This window comes from Lepisma saccharinum, chromosome 4, assembly GCF_977018435.1.
Source record: "Lepisma saccharinum chromosome 4, izLepSacc3.1, whole genome shotgun sequence".
Taxonomy (NCBI): domain Eukaryota; kingdom Metazoa; phylum Arthropoda; class Insecta; order Zygentoma; family Lepismatidae; genus Lepisma; species Lepisma saccharinum.
This window is the reverse complement of record NC_139232.1, coordinates 56511850-56529860: the sequence shown is the minus strand read 5'-3', so window position 1 is coordinate 56529860 and position 18011 is coordinate 56511850. Positions and strand designations below refer to the sequence as shown.

At 37.9% G+C, this 18011-nt stretch overlaps 1 protein-coding gene across 2 annotated transcripts in view; it reads right to left on the bottom strand.

Annotated features, from left to right (window-relative positions):
* The window catches only part of l(3)80Fg (dnaJ homolog subfamily C member 16 l(3)80Fg), an 82575-nt gene extending 64774 nt beyond the window's left edge, over window positions 1–17801 (bottom strand). For both annotated transcript variants that reach the window (XM_083120534.1, XM_083120535.1), the window contains exons 1-3: window positions 17535–17801; window positions 9972–10038; window positions 5448–5653 (exon numbers count right to left, since the gene is read on the bottom strand). In XM_083120534.1, coding sequence (XP_082976660.1) covers window positions 5448–5653; window positions 9972–10038; window positions 17535–17680 — 419 coding nt within the window. In that variant the 5' untranslated portion in view covers window positions 17681–17801. The remainder of the gene's footprint in view (window positions 1–5447; window positions 5654–9971; window positions 10039–17534) is intronic.
* Window positions 17802–18011: the final 210 nt, after the last annotated feature.

Sequence of the window (18011 nt, the reverse complement as noted above, 5' to 3'; positions counted from 1 at the left end):
GATCTATGTGATCTGTGCCATCGCATTCATGCAGCTATCAACAATGTTATGCCTGCAATGCTGAACAACATATATATATAGAGAGAATAAAGATTAGACATTTGTCACGCCACAAACGGGGCACATAATGAAACATACTAGGTATGTAAAATGAGTTACTCTATTTGTAGAACTAAACTCTGTAGAAATATCTCAAATACATCTCAAGTTAAGAATTTCTCTTTTATTGGACATTTAAGCCGGACACCCTGTATTATCAGAACTCCTCTTTTAACTTAATATTTTTAAATGCACATGAACACCACCTTGCCAAGACCCTGAGAGAATTTGACATCAAACTAGCACAGAAACCACTGACCACAATAGTCAGTGCTCTAAACAAGCACAAACAATATTTCCTCCCATCCCTGGACAACCCAATGTGAGTGCATTACATTGGCAGATCAATCAGTGCCATCCATCAATGACCGTATACAACAGCACTTGTCAGATGCTAAAAAATCCCAGCCAACTACAGGACTAGCAAAGTACCTCAAATACAACAAACACATGGTCAAGAAAGTTTCAGTCAGGTATACATCACACACTCTAATTGACACCAAACTCAAAGAAGCGCATGCAATTATGTACTTTTCGCATGAACTACACCAAGTTCCTAAGTGGGTGGTGGCAGGGGCCACCAAATTCATAGCAAGGTTGTTAAAGATTCTAATGGGTTCTGTTGCAGGACTGAAACATTCTTTCTTGCACAATTTAAATTCGGTACAAGTTGTGTATTTTTTCATTGAAAAAAAGGTTCATGGTCTGTATTTGAATTGATCTGGAAAAAAGCTTCCTGGACCATATTAAATTAATCTGAAAAAAATGTTCCTGGACAGTATTTAAATTATTATTTTTAGTAAAAGGTTTCTGGACCAAATTTAAATCGATTCGGAACGTTATGATGGTCCTCCTTGGATTGGTGACTAGAGAAAAAGAAAAATGAGGGGAGGGATCTCTCGTGGGAGGGGAAGTACCCCACCACTCCATAGTGCGGCACCAGCTGCTCGCATGCTTCACCTTGGCAGGGAACTAGGGCTTTCAAAGGCCACTCAAGTACACCGTAGTGGTGGTTTTAACATGTTTTATCGAGAGTTTTAAGGGTTTTTTAACAAAGGTAGTTTTAATTCTGTATATGTCGAGCACTATGAAGAGTTTTTAACCCAAACCTTTCACCTAGTATCCTCGCATGACACTTCTCCGACGTGGCTTGATGTTCCGAGCCTAAAATATGACCACCTGAAGAAGGAAGCAGTAAAGCTTCCAAAACGTAGTTTACATACGAATACATACTCACTTACGTAAGTAGACCAATTTCAATACTCTAACGTATTTTTGTTTGTTTATAGATAGTGAGTAACACGCACGTCACCAATATGCCAACAACATAAATGATGTGTGTTTGTGATTCCAATGTATCCAAAAAATTCTAATTCAATTAAACAATGTGTGTGTGTGTGTGTGTGTGTGTGTGTGTGTGTGTATAGCCCGGCATATACATTGTAGCTGATCAGTAATTTTGAGGAATGTAAACCATTTTAAGTTTTTTGAACCTACTTCATGATTTTCCAAGCCTATAGAACCTATTTTAGGATTTTTAGAGCCAATTTTAGGAAGCTAAAAGCACACTTTTTAGAACCTAAAAATCCGAGGTGCAATTATAACTAAATTACTATTTTTACAGAATAATTCATCTCTTAAGATATAATGCCCTGTCAAGTCCTCAACATGTCTGATCTCACCTAGGTTGCCTTATATGATGGATGATGGCCTTCAGGCACAAGGCAAACACTGCTGAAGAGAGGTTAGGGATGTTGCCATGCCTTTTGCTAGAAGCAGTTTCAATACAAGTTATGCAGATTGCCCGTTACAGTCACGTGACTCTCCACTGCATGCCTTACATGACAAGCTGTATAGAGCAGGGCACTGCTTGTGGAATGGAAAGTCTAACGTGCTACAGAGCCACATATAGGTTCGAACCCTGGTTAAGGCATGGATGTATCACTGTGTTTCTATCATCAGCCATTACATCATGTATCGCCATCACAGTTAACCTATAACGTAGAATTGTAACTTAAAATAACTGAAAAAAAAGGAAAGAAAGCTCAAGGAGATAGTCGATGCGCTGAAAAAAAAACATTTCTGCCACATTTTGGCTAATCACGGCGGTACAGCGCCTTGAATATGTAGTGTGGAAAACGACCCAAGAAACTGGTTCCCGAAGCAGATGACAACATAGATGGCAGTGCAATCAGTATCATAACTAATTTTCTTATGAAAGTAATGCAGCTTAGTTCGTTTTTGGAATATGCTGTGTCAGTGGCGTACGCAAGGGGGGGGGGTTACCGGGTTTAAACCCCCCCCTTGAGCTTTTGATATATTATGGAAAATGCTGTAGAAAAAATTAAGAATGGCTAATTTATCACAGTCAAAGATCTGCGACAGTAATAATAATAATAATAATTTGAATTATTATTCCCATGCAGCATGAAGAAAAACACAACAGTCTTAACACAATCTAAGCGGCCGCAAAGTTCAATTTTGCATTTTTTTTGCAAAAAGTCGCGCAGTGACTCTCGCGAGAATTGTAAAAATTCCTTGCTTTGTCCTTATTGCAAACGTTCTTCCCGGTACTGATTTCACATCCCCTTGTGAACTCTCAAGTGATGCTGAGTCTACATCCACATCATTAAATAATGTTGAAGAAGTCCTTTGTGAATCACCTAGAAGTGATAAATATGTTGGAATGTCCATAAACTTACTTTTCAACGAAAACATAGACTCAGTTGAATTTAGCAACATGTATTCTCGCGCTTCATCATCATCCTGGGTGAGTTCCTTAGGTAAAGGTAATGTAAATTCCCCCGCGCCATGAAGGCACACATAGTGGTGTGGTGGGCACCAAAGATTCTCGATCTCGATGTGATCAGCACCATGCTCCGGCTGCATTCATCCCCCAAGGTTGCTCTCAGGTACCCATTGCTATGAGGCTGGGTGCGGAGACAAGGCTGGATAAATTCCAACCAATTCCGGGAATCGAACCCGGATATCCCACGAAGTTGTCAGACTAGACCAGCGTGGCTCCTTGAATGAGTTTCATATTTCGATTATTTCAATAAATTTAATATATTTGCTTGTTTTTATGGATTTTCTTCACACTTAAAATGTCTCACTTATCATATACAAATAACCGTTGACTAGACAATTATTTTGAAACAAAAGAAATGTAATTTTGTTTTATTTCTTTCATAAATAGCAGCTGCATTAGTAGTAATTATTAGTAGTAATTAAACTAATTAATTAATTAATTATAAGAATTATTAATTAATTATTATTAATTAATTAAAGTATAATAAAACAATGGTAATGTGAATTTGTAGAAAGTTTTCGAAATAACACCCCCCTTCATGAAATCCTGCGTACGCTACTGTGCTGTGTAGATTTGTATGTCTTGAAAGGCAGTTTCAGTTATATTTGTGGAGTGATTTACAGTAACGAAATGGCATTAATTCAGAAAGAAAAGTAAAATAAAATAAATAAATAGTTGTGTAATACAAGAAACATCGCAATGTGATTCCGGACGTAAGTTGTTGGATTGTGTACTAGTTAGATTTCATACCGAAGCGACACGCGACACATGTTGCTTGGAAACGAGACAATCAAGAGCAATGTTTCACACTGTAGCGGCATGAAGGGCAGCACAGGCCAACCTTCGGTTGGTGAAATCCTCAAGCGGTAAGTGTTGCGTGGCACTTGTCGCTTTGGTGTGCAATCTCCCGAAAGCAAGACACTCATTGCATCGTGCATGTACGAACAACAAACCACGGCAACACGTTGCAAGCTATTGAGGAAATGGCCCAGTTTGAGCGACATGTGTGGCTTATCGTGTTGCCTAGATCTGTTGTAATGAGCGGTTTATCATGTTGCCTAGATCTGTTGTTGAAACATGCAGTTTATGTTGCCTAGATCTGTTGTTCGCACAATTAGCAGCAAACATTTGCTAATAGAATGAAGGCACCATGTCGCTTGTCACTTCATTGGGAAGCAACCCTGTGGCATGTTGCTTCGGTCTGAGTACCCTTCCTTTAAGCAGCTTTCCGACTGAAATAACAAGTAGCACGTAAATACGACACATGAACATGTGCTGAACGTGTCACTTTCTGAATGGTTTATTGTTGGAACCCTTGTGTACAATGAATGCTATTTTACAGTCTGGAAGTGTCTGTGTCACTAGTCACATCAGTGTGAACATCCTGTGTCGCTTGTCCCATTGGTCTGAAAGTTTCCTTACACTCATGCCAATGGCACTAATGATTATGTGGGTTTCTCCTCGTCATTTCATGCAATCATCAGTTATCATCATCGCCGCGATTAGTTTCAAGTGAAGAAAAGAGACAGTAAATATCAAAAATATTCAAGTGTAAATCTTTAAAAGAAATGATGATGATAATAATAATAATAATGAACCTAATTCATACACAAGAATTTAGTTACCAAGAGCATTCCATGCATATATTTTTTCCCGTATTATTAATGAAAGTCACAATAACAGGATGTGGTCAACTGTCTAGAATGTCCGTTAATATCTTCACGACCACTGTACCAAATATCATAGCAATTATCACATTAATAGAAATGCTTCATGTAAAAGAATTATTAGACGTTGCAGCGAAAACTCCCTTTACTTTCATTATAAGCAGACGAATACCAAGCACCGGGTCCAACACCAGCGCCTCTAGCGGTATCATATTCGAGTGGAACCTGCCAGAGAGCCTAGAACAGTGCCATTTTCCACACTACAGGTGTTTTAAACGTGACCCACGGGTATTCATCACTAAGGTGTGGATTTATGACTATTTGCCTTTTTTATTCCTTTGTAGTAAAATATAGGCTTTAATGTTTTAAGTTCATTTCATGGTGTTTCTAGTGTAAAAATGCATTTTAATAGTGCCTATAAATGCCTAGTTTGAGTGTTAGTGCCTATTTTGCTTAATCATACCTAAAAATGCCTATTCTGCAATTTTTGCTTACTTCAGCTATTTTTATGCACCTTTCACTTTCCTACATTGCAGAAGGTAAAACTTTTTTGATGTTAAACTATCTGAAATTTGGTATTTGCCAGATTTGAGGGTCACAAGTGATGTCAGATCTTTGGAAATACCAAATGTCGCTTCATCGGGGTTTTCCACACTACGTACTCAAGGCACTGTAACAACGATGAAGATGAGTGATGATATGATGAAATCGATGAAGGAACACTCACAAAGAGCACCCATGCTCAGGTCGGAATTCAAATCCAGGACCGCTGGTGTTGCAGCGTGCTGTGCTAACCACTCTGCCATGGAATGTAAGTACGGAATCGCTCTTTTATATTTTTCTTGTCTGTAACTTTCCTACGAAATATTTACCTTGTAGTAACACTCAGCTTATGAAAAATTGTAATGTCCCTGTCCTGAAAATGAAATTTGAATCCACTTCCTGAGAAGCCAAAGAGATCATCAAAGGGATCAAATCTTCTATACTGGCTGTAGTCAGGCTTCTGTCTGAAAGCTGGGGCATCTTCTGTGATCCCAAAGCTGTCAAACTGTTTCCTTCGCTCGGGATCTGACAAGAGCTGCAACAAAATGCAATGCGTTATTACTGGTACACTCACATACAAAGATACAAGTACATAAATTATTCATCACCTTATTCAAATACACATTGTTTTGAACAATACGAGGCTGAAGAACTGAAACAAATCCCTAACTAATAAAGATTATTGTCGAAATAAAAATTATAGACACCTGAGTTTGGACTCTAATTAAAAAAATAACCAGTGAACCTACATAAAAACGAGTTACATCAAAATTTAGCTTATTGAATTCTGAGTTATCCTATGCTAACCAAGATGTATGTGGAACGTGGCAACATAGCACGCATTGTCTCGCTGGAGCAGGCTGAATTTTCCACACTGTGTGCACACCGCTGTGTGCAGTGTTGCCACGATCCGCGTGTGGCTTTACTCCCCTAAATAAAAAAAACCAGTATAACATTGGTTTTGCAATGTGAATTGACAACGTTAATGGATTTTGAGAACAGATGCAAATAGCTTCAAAACAAGATCAATATTGTACTTATACGACTAACCAATACCAAGAAAAAGTGGTTTCGCAAAATTGAAAATAACCGTTTTTTGACAAATTTTAAAAATCTGAAAATCACGATCGGACCACCCATTTTATTATTTATAGAATTTCAAAAAGAGCGACCGCTTGCAAAACCCGAAAAAAGCAGCACTTTTTTGTTCTCACAATGATAAAAAATAGAAGGCATTCTCCAAAAAGAAAAAAAATGGTTTGCAGAATTGAATAAGCTAAATTTTGATGTAACTTGCTTTTATGTAGATTTACTGGCTAATTTTTAATTGGAGTCCAAACTCAAGTATCTATAATTTTTAATCCGATAATAGTATTGGCATGTACTTACTTTGTTGTCAAGCTTTCACCACATCATGTGGCTTCCTCAGGAGATAGGACAAATATAGTAAAGATTAAGACATTGGAAGGTAAGTTTAAAGGTTAATAAGATGATAAAAGGTAAAAGACAAAGCAGTGCAGTCACTCCTTCCTACTCCAACTCTGGCTGACATAGGTGGAGCTAGAGTTGGTGTAGGAAGGAATGACAGAGCACTGCTGCCAGCCAGAGTTGGAGTAGGAAGGAGTGACTCTTACCTTTTATCATCTTTTTAAACTTTAAACTTTCCTTCCAATGTTTTAATCTTTAATATACTTCTCCTATCTCCTGAGGAAGCCACATGATGTGGTGAAAGCTTGAGAACAAAGCAAGTGCATGCCAAAACTAGTCTAGGGTATAAGGGGTGATCCTTCCACGTTACATCTTGGACTGCATTTCGTAGACTAGTGAGGCTCTGGTATCTGGACCTTCGGCCAGTATAATCTTTGTAGGACTGTGTGTGTGTGTGTTATCCTGTGTTTATATGTGCTGAGTGCCTCTTTACAGTCTCAGCTTTTAACCAAGGTGGGACTGGACCCCGTATAATGTCATGGGTGCAAAATAGCCTAAGCGCTGATGCACCCAAAATATTAATTTCAATCAATCGATCAAACCAAAAATAGTCTTTATTACTTAGTGAAATGATGGCATGTGGTGTAAGTTATGCCTTATCTGAAACAAAGCCAGCCCCCGTGGTGAAGTGGTTAGCACATTGTGGTACGGTGCCAGGGGTCCCGGGTTCGAATCTCGGCCTGGGCATGGATGTCTACGAGTGTCCATTCATCAATTTCATCATATCATCACTCATCGCCATCTTCGCAAATTAGCTAAAAATGGCACAACAAGCGAAGTAAAATACATCAAATGAAATTATCTGAAAAAAAAAAATCCATTAGCAAAGCACAAGGGTGCCCGCAGGATCTTTTATCAAAGATGGCAGAGTAAGATTTCATATCTTGCCCTTCAGCCATAGAAACTTTTTTATAATTATTATTATTGCTATTATATTATTATTATACTTACAAATCATAAAATTGAATTGACAATTGTATACAAGTTCAGACTCCAGTCTCCTATCTAGCAGTGGTATAGCGTTATAGTACGCCCATATGCCCGGCATTCCCGGATTTTAAATTTCAACAATACGTAAATGCTGTAAATATAAAGTAAATCTTTACTAATTTCATATATGTTTGATCTTCATGACATTATAATAGCTATTTTTCACGATCCGCTTGCAATGCTCCACTAACACCACGCGTTCCAGCATTTTGTTTTTAATGCCTTTCCTGCCTGGAAGCCGGGCAGGTTCGGCGTAAAGAACTCTATATTCCTTGCTGCCTTTCTGGAGCAAAAGCTTGGATCTCTACAGCACGCGTGCAAATGCTCTCTTGTACGCCAGCGTATGGAGCAGATGGCTACGTGATTGGTTCATGTGACCCTTCCTGCCTTCTGAAGCAGACAAGCAGTAGAATTCCTAACCGGTTCTTCGCGCTCATGCCACTCATGCTATGTGATGCTACAATACGCAATATTGACTGACGTAACTTTACCAAACTCAAATATACCATTTATTAATGACCATTGCATTGTATAATTTAGCGCACGAACAGCGATGTGTATTAAAAACTAAAAGATCAACATAGTTTTTGTCAAATAAGTTGGTGAAGTCCTCGTGGTAGAAGTTCAGTCTGTGCCTGCTCTACCACTTAACGTGCAAAACTATTCTTTTTTTATTAATATTATTTTTTCGTTAGTATCTAACTGCTTAATATTGTGTCAATGGATAAGTTAGCATTCACTTGAAAACTCTTAACATCAAATGGTCTGTGGACAAAATTATTTTAAAATGTTCATCACCATTCCAAGATGCAATAAACAGTGGTCTGAATTACTAATCGGCACTGTTACGTCAGTAGAGTGTACGATAGTTGGATCATCCACCCACCTACATGTCAGAGTGTTTTGCACAGCATGCCAAGATGGCAGAGATCCCTGGTTCGAATCCCGGCGTTAGCATGGGTGTTCTTTATGAGTGTCCCTTCATCAACTTCATAAATATCACTCATATTCATATTCGCGATTAACCAAAAGTGGTAGAAAAACTAAGTAAAATAAACCAAATCAATCAGTAGTTGGATCGCCCACAGCAATGACTTCTATTGTTGTTCAGAGGCGCTTGTGATTCAAGTAGGTTTTCTAATGACTTGCATCATACCAAAAAGTATAAAACACCAGAGTTCAAAAAATTTGTGTCATAGTGAGGCATCTCATTTTCTAGCTAAAACATGCATGGATGATGTTTTATTGAAAACGCAGCTGACTTCAGGCAAATAAACAATACCTGTGGCAACTAATACCATGTAAATTATTAAGCAAAAAAGGGCCGACCCTTCCTTCGGACTTGGCGTTCCCACCCGAAATGTCCAAGCTACGCCACTGCTATCTAGATAGAAACTGGATTCACCTTACTTCCTCTCCATAATTATCTATCACTTTGTTGATGAACGTTTATTTGTGTTTTTGTACTTTTTCACAAAATACATATCAAACAGAGACCACTTAATCTACTTTTCTTCATTGCACCTCTAATCCAAGTTTTTTTTACATGTCAAAGGGTACTGCAAAAAAAGAAATAATTCAAAATGATGAGGGTGTGAATTATCAAGGTCAGATCCTGACCTCATGAAATTATTTCCAGACTATTTGTAATCCAGAACAGACAAGAAAATCCAAAGGATCTTATTTAAAAGAGATTAATTCTTGATATTTTCTCCGCTATAATTGTCAGAAATTTCTTGAAATTAACAGTTTATATTCCAGACGAGTAAAAACAGTGAACTTTAGGGTATCGGGAAATTTTGAAAATTTCCCATCCTGGTCAGGAAATTGAGAATTTGTTTTCAGTAAACTCCCTATGCCACCACAAGTGCAAAAGCATTCAGGTTACATGCTTAAGTTAAAAACATAATGTGAAGAACAATAGAGACAATTAAATATCAAACTACAATTTAAATTTTAACATACCATACGAGTTGGTGTTTTAAGTCCACTTTATGCACAGTAAGGCTAATCGGGACTGGACCTACAGTTTAAAGTGGGATCCGAACCACTTGTGCCTCCACCGGGTATCGAACCCGGGACCCCTTGATTACAAGGCGGCGACGCTACCACTGCGCCATCGGGGAGGCCCAACATACCATACGAGACACTTCATTTTTTTTTCTCTTCAAGTATAGACACTTTTAAGTGATTTGTGTACAATCAAACTTTCATTATGCTATTTTTGTGCATATGTAATTTGCTGTGAAATTAGTACTCATTTGGTAAAAAAAATCAAATCTATCTTCTTCATAGCATTATTCCAAAACTTAAAGCCCTGTTAACTATCTACAGATCTAATCCCTTTTGTACAGCAACTGCATATAAGTACTCACCTCATATGCCTGAGTAATTTCAACAAACTTAGTTTCTGCTTCTGGATCTTTGTTTTTGTCTGGGTGCCTGAAACAATTGTAAATAAACATTTATTACTACAAGAAAATATTAATCACAAAATTAAGTCATTTTTTAATATTATTTATGCAACTTCTCTGGTTGGGAGCTACTTGTAGACATTTTTCTGTTTCTTCAACCATGATATGTTCCAGGGGACCGACCTTTTGTTTCCAGTTTTAAATAATGGTCTCAACAAAACTAGTTTAACATATCTAAAAAGTGGGTCCACCCATGCCTTTAAAATACTATGGGGATGGAGTAAAAGTTTAAGCGAAGTACAGCATATAACCACAGTACCTCGTCATTTTATCTATCCTCATGTAAAGATTTATTGATTTGAAAGGAACGTAAGATTTTAAAATGCAACATGTATTTGCGCAGTAATGCATATTTAGATGTGGAATAGGTGATATAGGTAATAATAAAAATTTATTTATTGATACCAACTCATTTGAATCAGTCTCCAAATTCAGGAGTAATACTAACAAATGAATGATATTAAAGAAAAAATAAAAAGCGGACTTCATTCAGTAAATGTGTGTTACATTTCTTTTCATATTTTTTTTATCTTCTCGTATAATATCTAAGAAACTAAAAGTTAAAATATACGAAACAGTAATTTTCCCTGTAGTATTGTATGCATTTGAAAATGAAATCCTTAGAAAAATATTTGGACCTAAAAGGGATGAGGAGACATGTGAATGGAAAAGGTTACATAATTTAGAACTACATAATTTGTATTCATGTCCAGATATCATTAGAATTATTAAATCAAGAAGACTTAGGTGAGCAGGCCATGTAGAATGAATGGGAGAGGAAAGAAGAGTTCACAGGATTCTTGTTGGAAAACCTGATGGTAAGAGACCTGTAGGAAGACGAAGATCGAGGGATAACGTTGAGATGGACCTAAAGGAAATCAGTAAGGATGGAAAAGATTGAATTGATTTTGCTCAGGATAGGGACAGATGAAAGGCTTGTGTTGCTGCAGCCATAAACCTTCATGTTTAAGAAGGCTAGAGAGTTAGTTAGATAGATAGTTATAGGTGATGTACTCATTTTGTAAAGAAATTTCAGTGTTCCTTCACAACCACCTTCCTACCAGAACCACAAATGGATACCCTAATAACAATTTTGAAATCATGCCAAGAAGAGAAACCCTAGCTAACTAAAGTGAACATTTAATTGTTTAGTCCTAGTGTAGCCACTGTAGATGAAAACGTTCCTTTTCACTTGTGCAGGAGTGTCCCCAAGCTGCCATATTTATAATTTCCTTCACTTGCTTTGCTTAAAAAAATCAACAACAACTCAGTACCCTGTTGAGAAAGTGGAATATTTTGCATGCTTTATGAAGATTATGTTGTTTATGTATGAACTTTTCTGTTGTTTTTAGCTTGCAGTGATCTGTTATTGTGAAGTAAAGTACCTCTGTTGACTTAGCATCAAGCAGAACAGCCCGAAGGCTTTGCACAAGTCAATATAGCACCCAACATGACTTTCCACAATAACATTATAATTCTACATCATTAGGTTAGGAGTGTTAGCTGTTTCCAACATGTTCTTTCATTATTTTAGTGTGCATACAAACAATTTTACTAATAAAAATGGCAAAAGTTCTCAGAGATGACAAGTTTGTAATTACACAGTCCATACTTTGGTATCAAATATCTCCGTTACGTGTGTTTTCAATGCTCTATTAAAAAAAAAACATTCAACATAATTCTCCAGGGGGTACAGTGGCCCCTGTTAAATATTGTATCTGTTTTTGCTGTGTATGGTTTTCCTTCATAATGATAAAAATACTCTGAAATGAATAAAGGTGATGGCCATGTGTTGAATGCTGCACATTTTTGCAATGCAGGGACAGGATTGCATGGCAAGCAGCTAACTGCATCATCTGCACTTACTGATGGTTGAAAATTCAACCACAGCACCAATGTTTTCTCTTCCTCGTAAAACATAATTATCATCAAACAGGAGAGACTTCTTAAATTTTCGCTGTTATCTGTGTAGTCATATTCACAATGGACCTACTTGTAGCCACTGAACATTTTAATTATCAAACTTTTATATATATATTTTGCATTTAACTTTCTCAAGAACCATAAATAGAATCAAATGTAATATCAACAAACAAACAAACAATTGGTTTAATTTCTTCTTATGTCACTTATCAAAGAATACAAAACCTGGTAACGGTTCAGATTGTTTTATGATTTTTTCAAATTATCCTAGAAGAAAAACTAATTATCGTAGAATTTTGGCAATCATCGTCACACGAAATTTGAACCTTCCTTAAAAGTAATGAGAACTGTTTGGATTTCAAAAAAGTTATCTATGTTGAAAAAAAAAACTGTGCCATTTACCCACTGCACCCCCTCGATAATTATGTTGAATTACTTTTTAATCTACAAAATCCTATGTTTTATGTAATATAAAATTGTTTCCAGCAAGCAGAAAATACAAATAACGGAGATATTTGATCCCAAATGTTGGCCCACGTAAGTAAAAACCTGCAATTTTGAAGTACTTTCGCAGCTTCTTGTTAGTAAAAATTGCTTGTATGCACACTAAAATAGTGAAAGAACACGTCGAAAATAACTACCAGTACCAAACCTAACCACGTAAAATTATAGCTGCCATTGTGAAATGTCATTTCAGATGCTATATTCACTTGTGCGAAGCCTTCGGGCTGTTCTGCTTCACGGTAAAGTAACTCACTAAGGAAACTGACGTACTTTACTTCACAATAGCACGTTTCCTTGAGCTTAAAATCAACTGAAAAATGTTCATGAACAACAAACTCTTCATAAACCATGCAAGATATTTCACTATCTCAAGGGGGTACAGAAGGTTAGGGGTACCAAAAAAGCTTGAAAATTACCTTACCATGCATCCTACCCATGGACAAGGTATTCTCCATTGATAGAAGGAAGTGAGTATCAGAGACTAGTGGAAATGAATGTAGAAATAAATTTAAACCTTAGTAGAATGCATTTAGGGACTTTATTTTAATGCTAACCTGGCCTGACCCAACGAACCTAACTATGAACAAAATCTTCAAGTAATCGCTAAAAGTTAGCAGTATGTGTTAACAGGCTTAAATCAAAATCGAACCATGTAAAAATTGCATTCGTAGCATGATGAAATCGGAATAAATAAAAAAAAAAAGGAATTTAGGCTGTTGCAAATATACAACAACTATTGGAAAAGAAGGTTAGGTTTTGTAGTTTACAGAGGAAAGAATATTTTAAGCACATTATCATCATCCCACATACTTTCAGCTTCTTCTGTCAATTCTGAGATCTCTACACAGGTGGTGTGTATGGTATGACCGTTTAGGTTATGCCTTCTATTTTCAGGAATGTTGCGCTAAATGTGTGGTTACTCCCTCCCCCACCCTTATTGGGCACACCACTGTGTGTAAGCATGTGTGCAACTTTGATGCTCATTCTTCACAGAAAAAAAAACATAGGCTATAGGGGAAAATATGGAGTACTCTTTGCACATTTGAATTTGATATTCATCTATCTCAGAACCCCTGCTGTGTCCATGAATTTCATAAGAGTACATGACCGACCACTAGTTGAGTTTAATTTTTTCTAAATTTCTGCATACAACTCGCTAATTTTACAGTGAAAATAGTTCTATCACCCACTAATTCTCATGATCACATTAGGGCCTCGAGTTCCTTTTGTTTTATTGCAATTTCATCATGCTAGGAATGCAATTTTGATATGGTTCGATTTTGATTTACATTTGTTAACACATACTGTGGAGTTTTAGCAATCTTGTTCAAAATATGCTTTCATGGTTAGGTTAAGCAGGTCAGGTTTGGTTCTCTTAGCATTAAAATACATTCTACCAAGATTCCAATTTACTTCTACATTCATTCCCACTAGTCTAGGATACTTAATGTCACTTGTCAACAGAGAATACCTTATCCATGGGAAGCATGCTTGTGTAAGGTAACTTATAAGTAATTTTTCAACATAACTGTTTTTATTCGAATTCAAAAGTGCTCACTATTTTAAGGAAGGTTCAAATTTCGTGTGACAATGATTTCCAAAATTCTACGATAATTAGTCTCTCTTCTACGAGACTTTGAAAAAAATCATAAAACAATTTGAACCGTTACCCACATTAGTACAGAGAATGTTCTTTCCTTTCGTATTTCATGAGTGTAACTGCTTGCCGTAATTTCGTGCAAAACTGGGTTCGGTAACACTTTACTATACCGGAGACGGATTTCTTCAAATTTACAAGAGAAAGTAGTTACGCAAATCATTTTCTGTAGCGTTGTTGATGTTCGGGAATGTAGTTTTGATCCATTTTAATGCGAATGCATGTGGTTTTCTACGAAAATCTACTTCCGACGTGCTATTGCTGCTGCCGCCATTTGCTTTCTGCACGAGAGCACAATATGCGATATTGCTGCTGCTACAAGCCGATGTTGTCCGTATATGCTAAATTGAACGAAAGGAGTGCTAATGGAACCTAACCTAACAGGCCTAACCTAGTAGACATACCTCATCCCAGTGATGGTTCGTGGGGCTATCGTGAATTTTTGGGCTAACGTCAATGGTTTGTGGGAAATACGGACGGACAACAGTAAGTACTTGTTAATGTAAGAAATATACATTATTTTCGTTAGAAATTCATTATTTCACCTAAAGAAATGTTCCGCAAAGCAGAATAGTACGTTAGCAATGTATAAAATTGCGAAATAAATCATTGATAGGTGTCTCCTGTATAGTAAAGTAGTACCCTGGGTTCTTCCCTTCGATATTTTATGAAACTATACATAGTAACACCAGGTTCATGTAAATTCCCTTCAAATAGATGGTATTTATTGCATAATCTGACAACTAATGTATATTAATATTTACACTACCTTATGTATTAACATTTCGGTAACCACCAAACGTCTCTAATTCCCTTATTTTCGTATTTTTCACATTGATACTTACATATTCTGCATTCGTAAGGATTCTTCTATTTCGCGTTTCGTTTTTTGCAGGCAAATAATCTCAATTTTCGAAATATGGAGTATTTTTATTTTCTTCGCTTTTGCTTGCGTTACACGCGATATGGCGGAGAAATCTTGACTAGCGTAGTCCATGATCAGTGGTTATGCAGTGTTGCGACCTTCTTCATAGCAAAATATCTAGGTACTAGTATGGAGAATACGTAAGTATGAATGTGGAAAATACGAAAATAAGGGAATTAGAGACGTTTGGTGGTTACTGAAATTTTAATGATATGGATAACAACATAGGCCTTTAGCCTAAAAATAAACTTCAGTCTGCTGACGTCAGAACGCAAGGTAGCAAGAGTGTTGTGCGATAAGTGATTGAAATAAAACAAAGCAACTGAAACCATTGGCGCGTGGATAGGTTAGTAGGGCCACGCAAAGGTTTCAATAGTGAAAAAGATAGCCCCACGAACCATTGGCGCGTGGATAGGTTAGTAGGGCCACGCAAAGGTTTCAATAGTGAAAAAGATAGCCCCACGAACCATTGGCGCTAGTCCCACGAACCATTGGCGCGTGGATAGGTTAGTAGGGCCACGCAAAGGTTTCAATAGTTAAAAATATAGCCCCACGAACCATTGGCGCGTGGATAGGTTAGTAGGGCCACGCAAAGGTTTCAATAGTGAAAAAGATAGCCCCACGAACCATTGGCGCTAGTCCCACGAACCATTGGCGCGTGGATAGGTTAGTAGGGCCACGCAAAGGTTTCAATAGTTAAAAATATAGCCCCACGAACCATTGGCGCGTGGATAGGTTAGTAGGGCCACGCAAAGGTTTCAATAGTTAAAAATATAGCCCCACGAACGATTGGCGCGTGGATAGGTTAGTAGGGCCACGCAAAGGTTTCAATAGTGAAAAAGATAGCCCCACGAACCATTCGCGCTAGCCCCACGAACCATTGGCGCTAGCCCCACGAACGATTGGCGCGTGGATAGGTTAGTAGGGCCACGCAAAGGTTTCAATAGTTAAAAATATAGCCCCACGAACCATTGGCGCGTGGATAGGTTAGTAGGGCCACGCAAAGGTTTCAATAGTTAAAAATATAGCCCCACGAACCATTGGCGCGTGGATAGGTTAGTAGGGCCACGCAAAGGTTTCAATAGTTAAAAATATAGCCCCACGAACCATTGGCGCGTGGATAGGTTAGTAGGGCCACGCAAAGGTTTCAATAGTTAATAATATAGCCCCACGAACCATTGGCGCTAGCCCCACAAACCACTGGCGCGTGGATAGGTTAGTAGGGCCACGCAAAGGTTTCAATAGTGAAAAAGATAGCCCCACGAACCATTGGCGCTAGTCCCACGAACCATTGGCGCGTGGATAGGTTACTAGGGCCACGCAAAGGTTTCAATAGTTAAAAATATAGCCCCACGAACCATTGGCGCGTGGATAGGTTAGTAGGGCCACGCAAAGGTTTCAATAGTGAAAAAGATAGCCCCACGAACCATTGGCGCTAGTCCCACGAACCATTGGCACGTGGATAGGTTAGTAGGGCCACGCAAAGGTTTCAATAGTTAAAAATATAGCCCCACGAACCATTACCGCGTGGATAGGTTAGTAGGGCCACGCAAAGGTTTCAATAGTTAAAAATATAGCCCCACGAACGATTGGCGCGTGGATAGGTTAGTAGGGCCACGCAAAGGTTTCAATAGTGAAAAAGAGCCCCATGAACCATTCACAGATAGCCCCACAAACCATTCACGGATAGCCCCACGAACCATACATAAATAGCCCACGAACCATTCATAAATAGCCTTAGAGATACTGGGCGAAAGGGGGGGGGTTATCACCCCCATCAACCTCACATTGAGCACGCCACTGATCCTGTGCACGTTATGTTGTCGCAAGTTCGTAATCAGAAATGATGAACAGTAACTCGCGTTTATTTACGTTCTAGAACTGTTACACAGTTACAAAACCGCGCGTTTGGAAACACTGACCGGTTGTTACGTCATGAGACGCTCGCAAATATTTGGTTCACGTAGTAGATGGACATCAAGGGAACAGCTTTCATGCATCGGAGCGACATTAATGTCGAAAATTACATGATTTATCGGCAAAAAAAATTCAACGAGTTGAAAGCAAACTTCCAAGACCTTCCTAAAGTATAAATAAACGCATTTCGGTAAGTAATTTCTCCTGTAAAATTGAAAAAAGACGTTTTGGGGAAACGTAAATTTTACCCATTATGTCCCTAAAAATGGAAATCAGATATTGAAAATTATTGGAGTGGAGCATTAACATTATATTGTATTTTATTATAGACAGTAGTACAACCATAAAACCATTGCAGCAAATATATCACAACGTTATTGAATGAGTGAAAGGATTACAGAGAGACATTGAGCAGAGGTAGCCGGCAAATTTAACAAAGTTTACACTTTAGATTCGCTGTCAACTTCTCAAATCATGATAACATGCATTTCGTTAACATATGTAACTATCGTGATGCAGTATTACAAAAGTGTCTTACCATTCTTTCGCTAATTGCTTATATGCCTTCCGTATTTCAAGTGTAGTTGCAGTTTTTCTTACACCCAGAATTTGGTATGGATCACCTAATCCCCGTACACCAAGAAATACCAGAAACAAGCAGAGGAAATGTTTGTTCCATTTCATTGCTTGCTTCTCACTGGATTCCCTGCGTTCTCTAACTTCTAAACTAACATCACTACAATAGCGATGCGGCTATAATATTGATCCTTTCTTGCTTTCCTTCCTCCACTTCCTTCATTGGAACGAAGCTAGAGCCATCTAGGGATGATTAAACAAAACACGACCTAAGTAGGTCGGCTTGCAAGAGCGAACTTCAATCCGTAATTCCGAGAACAATCAATCAACTATTCACAAACCAACCGAATCAGTTAGAAAGTTCACTTCACTGACAAAATAGTAATAATAAATAACACACTTCTATTCGAAATTGAAGTCTGGGATCAGAGTAGGCCCT